The following is a 10,607-nucleotide window of genomic DNA, read 5'->3' as shown; positions in this document are numbered from 1 at the left end:
TGTACATAAAGTTTTATTAAATATAGCCATGCCCATTCATTTGTGTATTGTCTGTGGCTCCTATCTTGCTGTAATGGCAGAGTAAGGAAGTTATAGTAGGGGCCATCTGGTCTGCAAAACCCAAAGTATTTACTGTGGCATTTACAGGGAAAAAAAAAGTGCCAACCCTTGAGATACATAAATGGTAAATAAGTTAGTAGAGAAAGCAGGCCAAATATCTATTAACTGAAGTGAGGGAGGGAGGGGGGGCGGTGTGTGTCCAAAGAATCTGAAAATGGTCAGGAATCAGAGGCAGAACTGAAGAATATGAATAAAGTCCACTAAGTGTTCACTATTATGAAATACTGGAAATCAATACAAAATAAAGTCAAAAAGGAGCAACTCTACCAAGGCTTATCATTACAGAATTTCAGTATACTAAGGACAGAGAAAGAAGATCTTAAACGTTTCCAGGGTCGGGCATAATATGAGAATATAAAGCTCCTATGTTCCTAGAAAAAAATAACTGTTCAGTGGCCATGGTACCAAAGTAGCCACTAGAACAGGTTTTTAACCTTCTTAATCAAGAAGTGACAAATCTTTAGTCATAGTATCAAGTAACTAGCAGAAATGGCTTAAACACATTTAATCAACCAATAACCATTTGTTTCAGTGAATATATCTATAAATTAGCCAATTATCGACAGCCCCTTACTTCTGAAAATCAGTCAATCAAGAATGGATTCACTTTGGTATATTTCTTTGTGTTAAATCTCTTATATGTTCTTTCCCTCCAGCCAATACTCTTAGAAAAAATATCCCATTTCTCCATGCAATTCCTTTATTTCTCCTTAGGATGCCATGTCTAATGGCATGGGCTTCCTTTCAAAATGTTTTTCTTCACTTCTGCCTTTAAATAAATGGACCATCTACTATATTTTTTTCTGTTCCTGAATGGGGACCCCCCAAACCCACAAAAAGTTCATTTCTATTATCAGTGTCACGCAGACATTACCCAACCACATAGATCTATAATGATCTATTTGAGAAATATTTTTAAAAAACCTTAGGGTTCTAATTAAAGATGCCTCCAAATTTGTGTTTCTGAACCCAACACAGGGAATGTGGTAACTTTGGAGAGAGGAATTTCCTAAACATCCCAAAGAGCAAACCAACTACTTCGACACAAGTAAGACTCATCTCCCTGCAGTTTTTTTTATCCTTTAGAGTAGCTGGGCTGTGTCACTTTTTGATGACTTCTCGGCCATTTTTCTTTATCTATAACTTATGCCAACCAATCGACAATTGTCTTGCTTGAGTGACAGTGCTTCTACAGTAGACATTAAATCACTCCTGAGTTTGAAAGTTTGTCTATTTTTGAACTCTTAATTCCCCAAAACCATGTACGACCAGTAGTCTGCTTTGCTCAGAGGAGGCAGTGTCTGACTGGGATAGCTTTTCCTTAAGTAATCAAAAACTTCAGCTGTGTGTGTTTTTTAAATTAATTTCACTTAGCATGATTATCTCAAGATCCACCCATGTTGTCGCAAATGGCAGTATTTCATCTCTTCTTATGGCTGAGTAATATTCCCTTGTATATATGTACCACAGCTTCTTTAGCCAATCATTTATTGTAGGACACTTCCTTCGGTTGCTTCCATGGTCCTGGCCACCATGAATAATGCTGCTATGAACATCGGTGTGCAAATATCTTTTTGGGTATGAGTTTTCAAGTCTTTGAGGTAAATACCCAGTAGAGGGATTGCTGGATCATATGGTAGATCAATTCTTAGTTTTTTGAGGAACCTCTATACTGTTTTCCACAGTGGCTGTACCAATTTGCAGTCCCACCAGCAGTGTATCAGGGTTAGCTTTGTGTTTTTTGTTTAAGATACTGAATGGTGTCTCTCATTCTTTGATAGTTGACCCAAGACCTCATTTGACATCATTCTAAATGATGCCCTTTGGCAAACAAGTGTACTGAATGGGCTGCTTATGATCAACTTCTGTTTGTTTTTTAAATTTGCTATCAGATGAGTCAGTCTCAGTAATAATGATGGGAGTTCCAATTGGTTCATTGAGCTTACACTGCTAAATTTATTTTGTTATCCTAGGATTTGCATCAAATAGATCTTTGTATAAGGCAATTAGGCCTTTTGGTTCTTGCCTGGAGGTATGTTATTTAGTAAATATTTTTGCCATTAATTTAATTCTTCAGCTATTTGCTTTGCTTTTGTTCACCTATTCATGCAAAATTTCGTCTGTTTTTTTGTTTTGTCCTGGACTGTTTTGTTTCCATTCACTGAATAAGTGAGTGCTCCATTTGAAATGGATGGAGGCATTGGCCGGATAAGCCTCCAGTCCAATTCAGACTAGCCCCAAGTACTACAGGTTGAAGATGAGTAAAACCAGGGACCAATTCAAGTAAAAGGTAAGGGAGTGGTCAAACTTCACACTGAGTCACTTACAAAATCTTCATGGCAGCATATTATAAGGTCAATAACTGTGGGATTGTTGATTATGTAGCTCCTTTCTAATCTCTACTTGGTCAGGGAACCTGAGAATCTATTTGTAAAGACACATCTGTTAAAAAAAAATCTTTTTAAAATCACTCTTATATCATTTTTATTTAGGAATAATTTACATCCAGTAAAACAAGTCAATCTTAGCCATTACGGTTAAATGAGTTTTGACATATGCTCACATCCTTGCAAGCACAAACACCTCATTAAGATTTAAAACACTTCTATGACCCAGAAAGTTCCCAGTGTGCCTCTCTTCCCAGGTAATTACCATGACACCATTTTTCTTAACTCTAGTGATCTCTTATTTGTCAAAGCCAAAACATTCTCTAGGAAGAACTTCTGTGACTTTTATAAACTTCCAAAATAATCCTGACTCTTACACTTAAATTGGTAAATGACAAAAACTGTGACTTTAACAAGGGTGACTTAACAACTGGACTTATGGCTAACCTTTGAAATATCAAAATTAATACCTTAAGAGGAACTTTAACTACAAAAAAATTATGGGACAAAATAACATTCAATAATTAACTTCTATAACTGGTACTCTAAGGCCTCAAAGTATATAGTCTCTATTTCTCTCTAGCTCAAACCTTTGGAAACCTACCCTTGAATCATTCTATATAAACTGCCTACAAAATCCTTCCTTTTATTTTGCTCCTTCCCCTTACCTCTGTCTGACATGAACTATTTGTTTTAAGGGTCTCTCAGCAAAGAAACAATTACACGAAACAATAAGCAGACGCTTTAATTGCTAAAGTAGAAGGTAGAGCTATAAAAACTGAATTTAAACACTGGTCTAGAATTTAGTTGAAGTTATGTTTAAGAATTTTCCTTAATCTGAAGAAGACTGACAGAACTTTGTTGAAGAATTCCAACTTAATTACTAATTATTTAATTTCCTCACAAAGGAAAATGGTTAAAAGTAGCAGGATAAAAAAGACCAGATTCAAATACCTTAAAAAAAATTGATCTTAGAAAACAAGAACCTATTTAGGAAATATACTATAAGTCTCTCTTAGGGGTAGATTGGTAAAGATTTAAAGTTGTACACAAAATAAAAATGACTTGATAGAAAACAAAATTAAAGTTAACTTTAGGAAACTTAAATATTCTGTGGTAGATCCTATAGCTGAGATAAAGGCAGTGATATCCCTTCTTCCTGTAAATGGGCTCAGACTTGAATAGAAAACTTAAAATGGAAAGTTGTTAACTCAGAAAATACACAATTGCAGAGCATTTCAGAGACGCTCACAAAGTAAACGAGCTAGAAAGAAAAACTAAACCCAAAGTTCCTTGTTTTCTAAGAAATAGGAGCCTATGGATGAGGGCACCTGTACATAGTGCAAGGAGAAGAGCCGCAGGAAGAACTAAAGTTCCATATTTACTAAGAAATGGAAGAACAAAGATCCTGTATCTGTCCCGTAATGCTACTCCAAGGAAACATGAGTACCCAACAATTCCCTACCCTTTCTCCACTGGAGGTGGGAGTGGACTGACCAGAGAATCAACAAAAATATTTTAGGGTGCTGGAAGTGTCCTAAAACTGGTTGTAATGTTTACTATACAACTGTATAATGTTACTAAAATCTCAAAACAAAAACACTGGCATAACTGACTGAATTAACATAAAAACTACCATTTAAAAAATATTGATTATAAAAAGTAAACATTTATGGGAATTGCATATCTTAATGAGATGGCTGGGACTCTTTTTCCCAGTTGCTTCATTTATTGTTGCTAGAATGAGTCACGTTCACTCATATTATTGTTTCTATCAGTAATTTGTTCCTTCTATTTTTTATTATTGATAAAAAATATACCCACTGCATTGATACGTGACACTTTATCCATTCACCAGCTGGTAGACACATGGATTGTTTCCAGTTTGTGGATATTACAGATAATGCTTATCAAAATTTGTTTTAATTTTAGTAACTCAACCAAGAATTTTTACCACAGAACCCAAACTCCATAGGAAATTGAAAACAATTCAAATTTTGAAGTAGAGAAATATGATAGGAGTCATCAATAGACTTTTAAATGTAAAAACATAGTAACAACTATGTTAAACACATCTAACTCACCAATAAGCTTCCCAACAAGTAACACTGATAAGGAAATATAACAAAGCATAGCCATTATCTTTAATTTTTTACCAATATTTCCTTATGTAGACCACACAATGACAATATTTTAATTTAAATCCTGATAAATACCAATGGAGTATTTTTTCCTTAAAAAAAGTCTAACAGTACGATAGCCAAGATGTAAACCCATATTGACTTTCTGTGCTTTCTACCACACCAGCTTTGAAAAATTGTTTACAGATTCTTAGACTGAGATTAAATAATGAATTTCATTGTGAATGCCAACTCTGACTAGCAATGGACACTAGTTCTCTTTTTAGGAGGATTGTGTGGCTGTACCCAGGTTTAGCAGAAAAGACAATTCTGACAAGTAATGTCTATCACTGGCTTGTTGGCAGGGGGCGGGGGGTGGCGTTGTGGAGAAGAAAAGTGATGGCACTGGTATATTTGTGAGCTGTGGGCCGGACCTTCTTGTACAAGTGTTCTTAACTTGAAGCTCATGAATAAGCATTTGGGCATTATTCCCAAATGCTTATTCCCAAAATTCCCAAAATTTTGTGAATTCCCAAAATTTCATGCACAATTTTAAGATGGAGAGAATTATATTAGAATTTCAATGGGATTTGTGATAACTACTGTTTGAGGCATTGAGAATAATTGTTCTCCTTCACTGATCTCCAAAGAGGGACAATTTTGACAGCATAACATAGTTGTTTCACAGCACCAAAGTTTCAAATCCTGGTTTTGTATAACCTCAAGCAGTCATGAAAACTTTCAGAGCTTCTCTTTCCTTATAGGGAAAATAGAGACAGTAATACACTTGATAAGGTTGTGAGACAGATATGCAATAATGTAAACTCCACAGAAACAAGCATTTTTGTTTGTTTATTCATCACTAGATCCTTAAAACCTGAAATAGTGCCTGGTATATAGTATGTGCTCAATTAATTAAGGAATGACATGTAATTTTCTTTAAGAGGCCTGGTATCTTGCACATATTAACAAAGTTTTGTGCAAAGTATAAAAGATAGTTTTAAAAAAATAATAATAATAGCAGCAATGGTCTGAGCTACCACTTAATACAGTGTTACAAAACTGATCCCACAGTTGAGGGTCATTGCTCTACCCTTTTACCTACTGGCTCAATAAAACATATAATGTAGGGGGGGACTGCTGTCCAGCATTTGTCTGATTTAGAAAGTTTCTTCTAGGTAAGTGAAGAGATACAATGTACAAGTTAAAACTATTTTCCAACCATACACAGGTTTCTATTCTTATTTCAGTCCTGTTACTCACTGCAACCAGTTTGGAATATGTTAAAATTAACTAAACTATAAGTCTTTAGCTGTAGACTCCAAGGCTTACTACTATATTCAGCTAAACACATTTTAATATCTCTGAAATTGGAATGTACCTTACAGTAACCTCCTACATCAATACAAAAGCAAAAAGTTAAGTACATATTAGTATTTTGAATCATTTAAAAACATAGTTTAGGCAGAAAGAATAGGAAATAATCTTCTTGTAAGTCTTAAAAAAACATAACCACACAAAAATCTTATAATGCTGGTGTTTTCTCTGACTCTTACTATTAATCACACAAGTCAATGATTTATTGTGCCACAAGTCACACAGGCTGTAATTCTGACAGTCCAGGGAAAATCTCAGTGTTACTACTTTAGAAGCAGTGAGAAAATCTTGAGATTGTAAAACAAAATGAATTTTAATTTTCCTGAACTTAAAAAAATATATATGTTAGGTGGTGGGATTTTATTTCTATTGCTTATGGTTTTCCTGACAGTTTTAGTATTAATAAGTAGTAAATTTGTAAAATATATAAATGAAAATTAAAAACTGAAGGTAAAAGAGTTATGAGGTTGTCTTGTAATTACTCTCATGTTATCATAATTTAAGAATGTTGATAATTATTGGCATTTTTAAAAAGTGGCCACTAGAAACTGAAAAATACCAGTTTAGCCATTCAACTCAGAAAGAATAATTATAAAATATTAATGGAGATAGGAAAAAAAGCTATGTTTTAGATAAATAATATAGTTCTGATGGTGACGGCACATGTTTAAAGAAAATAGGCAAGCTTAAAAGAACCAATTAAAATTCATTTGATACTATTTTTAAACCTTAATAACCTGTACACTTTTTTCCCAAAAAGGGCCAAGAGATACATAACTACTGAAAATTATAAAATTAAACATTATTTTAAGTGCTTTATGGAAAAAAATATTCTAAACAATGTAAATACTGACATTTTAAACATGTCCTCTCTTATGTCAAAGCAGTATGTCTTTGTCATATTAATTTGCATGCCAAAAAGTCTACCTAGAAAAAGATGAATAGGGTGGCAAAGGATTTAAGCAGTAAGTATTTTAACTGGCATGCCACAAGTAAACAATTGTATTGAGAAGCTTGCTGGTTTGCAATATCTTCTTATACATCAGCAGAAATCACTGATTAACACCCCCCCAGGATATTAAATAAAATTAGAGTGTGTGGTATTAGAAATTATTAACAGAGTTCTGACCATTACATATTAATGCCATGAACTGCCATTTAAAGAGATGGGAAGACCAATTAAAATTATTTTATAATCAAATAAAAACTTGATATTCAAATTTTAACAACCTTCAAGAAGTTATGACAATACTATCAGAAAGTGTTAAATGAATATGTGTCAGCAATAGGGGATAACCTTTGTTAAACATTTTGCCAAAAATTATAGTGCTATCGGTCAACTGTGAAACATTCTAGTTTTAATTTCTAGTACAGGTGATGGGATTTCATTGGTTTACATATGCTCTCCTTTATGGTATTCCTTGTAAATAACAGAACTTATATGTAAAAACTGGATGCAGTTTGGAAATTATTGTAAAATTAAGAATCGCTAATTAACAATGACTATATGTTAATATGCAAATACAGCATTACTTGAATCAAGCTTTAATCTATGAACTCACAAATTACACTAACTCTTAATTAATGAGAGCCTCCTAGAGTCCCATTTTCTTTGAGTGGTTAAACAAGCAAGAATAAAGCATACATGCAAAATGAATTTAGGAGTGTTATCAATAGTGCTACTGCTCATTTATATTATACTTCATCAGCAAGAAAGTACAACTTCTATGACAAACAGGCACTTACACAATTATAAATATGAAGCATGATTCACACTGCTTCTCTAGCAATCTAAAGATTACAGATGAAGAAAATCAATTAAATTTGTAAAAAACTATCAAAACACTAAAAATTCCACTACTGTTAAAACTGGAAACATTTTCAACGCTAATTTTTCAAATGCATAAATACTTCTGCTACTTATCTTTGAATAAAGTTTTTTGGTAATTTTAAGTATTATATGTCATTTACATTTAAAGATTCCTAATTTTAGTCACTTACATAAAGCCCCTAAAATTTGTGTGACTACAACCAACTTTCAATCACAGTAACTGATAGCTCTTACACTTTTGGTATTACCTGCAAAATTCTTGGGTACTCTATTCATTCATTTAAAAGGTTGTTTTACTGCTGCCTTCTACAACTTACTTTCTTTCTTTTTTTAACGCCTACAGCACCTGGTCTTCCTAGGCGATCTCCCATCCAAGTACTAACCAGGCCCAATCCTGCTTAGCTTCCGAGATGAGATGGGATCAGGCACATGCAGGGTGGCATGGCTGTAGTTCTACAACTTTCTTAATTTACTGTACAGACTTAGCTTTCCTTGCATTGGTTCCTTTTCTGAACTTAAGAAGTTGTTTAGTTCCAGTCTCAGAGAAAATCATAGCAAAGACATGGAAAGACAAAACAAAACCTCCTACGGCTCCTTCCAAATCAGGTTTCAGTAGCTGCTTCATAATTACTTGAAATGGAAGTTGAGAAAAGCAGAAACAATCATATTCTACATTAAGTTCAGTAAACTTATCTAAGACAATATTCCATTAATAATAAATTGCTATTTCCACAAAAACAAAATAATGGATGCTATGATACTGAACAGAAAATTCTGAAGAGGTATGAGTCAAAGAAAATAAAAACTGTGAAGTTTTAGTCCAAAATGTATTTCTATGTAAAAATTACTGCCTCTAATTATGAACTACAAGAGTAATTATGAAATAAAAAAGCATAACAAAATGATAAACTGATGCATTTAAAAGAACTCATGGCCATTTACTTGGTGTTGACATTTTTTGAGGGTCGACTCTGATCCAAAAATTGTGCTAGAACCTGAGGATTAAAAAAGGAATTCTAAGAAACAATATCTTTTATCAAGATTACTGTAGTATAGCATTCAAGAGTCAACATCGATACATAATGAGTGCCTACTACATGCTAGGCACTGCTCTAGGCAATGGGAATAAAGCAGTGAACAAATGACCTATCCTGAAAATTATAATCTGGGGGTGGGAAACAAAAAATCAATATAAAATGTTAGATGCGATAAGCACCACGGAGGAAAAAATAAAGCAAGGTAAGAGAATTTGTGTGGAAATGTAGGGCTTGTTTTACACAGGGTGGTTATACAGGACTTCTATTAAGACGAAAATAATACATGGCTTGGTACCAAAGAGTCTTTTCTCAATGGAGTTATATTAAATCCTGTTTCCAACAAAAGGCTCTTCCATTAGGCTTTGTTCTGTTTAGTATTTTTAAATCAACATCTTTGGTGGAGTATTGTGCCAATTAAATTGTGGCTGAAGTTAAATTTGGATTTGGAAGAGTCACAGAGATTTGCCTAGGATCCACTGGACAGCTCATGGCAACAAAACAAAGGAATTAAGAAAATGTTGTACTAACCCAGTTACAAAGTTTGTAACCAAGGTTATCTTGAAAATGCCTGAATCAATATTATCTTGAAAAGCAAAGAAATTGAGTTATTTGTTTTCTGAAATGGTGGATCTATGTTTAGATGAAATAAAGCAATCCTATATTTTAAGAAGATGAAAGCAAATAACCAACTGACATTTTTAGAGACTTAACCAAGTGCAGTCAATTCATTATCAATAAAGAAAGAAGCTAAACTTAGTTTTCCTTATACACATTAAAGTAAATACTAAACCGCCTCTGCAACTCTGGGTGGCAAGACATGAAATCAGGAAATAAGAAGACCTACAATGGGCTAACTATGCAGTTTACCAGAGGGTTGCCATTTATTTCTAGGTCTGCGTCTTAATCTGAAAAACATGGACAATGATAATACCGATTTCACAGAGTTGATGGACAGATAAATAAGAATGTATGTAGTCTACAAAAACCTTAAGTGTCAGTCATTACCATCATCAACTAGATGCACATATTTATTTTGGTGTACCCTATTTGGTCTAGAAAGGTTTGTTGAATAAAAGACTGACTAAAGACTAATAATTCATTTCCAGCACAGAAAGGAATGATTTAGATTTTTAAAAGACCACTAACCAGTTATTTTTTATAGGTAAATTGCCATTTAAGTTCACATCAATTATTGACAGATGTCACAAATCCCAATTGAAAATGAACCACACAAATTTGGCATAAAAAACAGTTCTTATATGTGCCTTGTAGAGGAATTATAATTCCAGCAGAAAAGAAAATACCCTACAGCAGGAACAGTGTCAAAACCATCAACTTTTGGGTTCCAGAGATAGCCCTTTCAACCTCATAATCTGATTTATCCTTTAATCTCATTTATAAATGTAAAAACTAGGTTATAAGAATTAAATCCTTGAAAAGTGAGAAGCAACATTTTAAAAGAAAAATTCCTTTCCTTTGAAATATTATGTCAAAGGGTCTCCAAATAGCGATAGTTAAATCAAAACTTTCCCAAAACACTGGTAACTTGAGCAATTCTATTCTCAAGTTGTTTCGCTAAAACACCTCCCCCCCACCAACCAGTCTGAAATTCTTTAATCTTAAATTATAAAGGGCTAAGTAAAAACACTTAACTACTGGTTCCTGAAGTCAAGTGACATTACTTCTCCCACTGAACATTTTCTGGAAGAGATGATACTTGATTTCTTCTTTCCGC

General features: G+C 33.6%; 1 protein-coding gene and 1 pseudogene across 1 annotated transcript in view; both read right to left on the bottom strand.

The window, feature by feature from the left end:
• RAP1B (RAP1B, member of RAS oncogene family) overlaps positions 1–7,885 on the bottom strand; it is a gene marked incomplete at its 5' end in the record, with an annotated part of 20,116 nt that extends 12,231 nt beyond the window's left edge. The window contains 2 exons of the mRNA XM_023520658.1: positions 4,807–4,814; positions 7,882–7,885. Of these exons, the coding sequence (XP_023376426.1) occupies positions 4,807–4,814; positions 7,882–7,885 (12 nt within the window). The remainder of the gene's footprint in view (positions 1–4,806; positions 4,815–7,881) is intronic.
• A 284-nt stretch (positions 7,886–8,169) lies between these two features.
• On the bottom strand, positions 8,170–8,288 carry LOC111730254 (annotated as a pseudogene).
• Positions 8,289–10,607: the final 2,319 nt, after the last annotated feature.

Source organism: Pteropus vampyrus, unplaced genomic scaffold (genome assembly GCF_000151845.1).
Source record: "Pteropus vampyrus isolate Shadow unplaced genomic scaffold, Pvam_2.0 Scaffold9, whole genome shotgun sequence".
Taxonomy (NCBI): Eukaryota; Metazoa; Chordata; class Mammalia; order Chiroptera; family Pteropodidae; genus Pteropus; species Pteropus vampyrus.
Note: the sequence above shows the minus strand (reverse complement) of the source record. Positions and strands in the feature narration are given on the sequence as shown.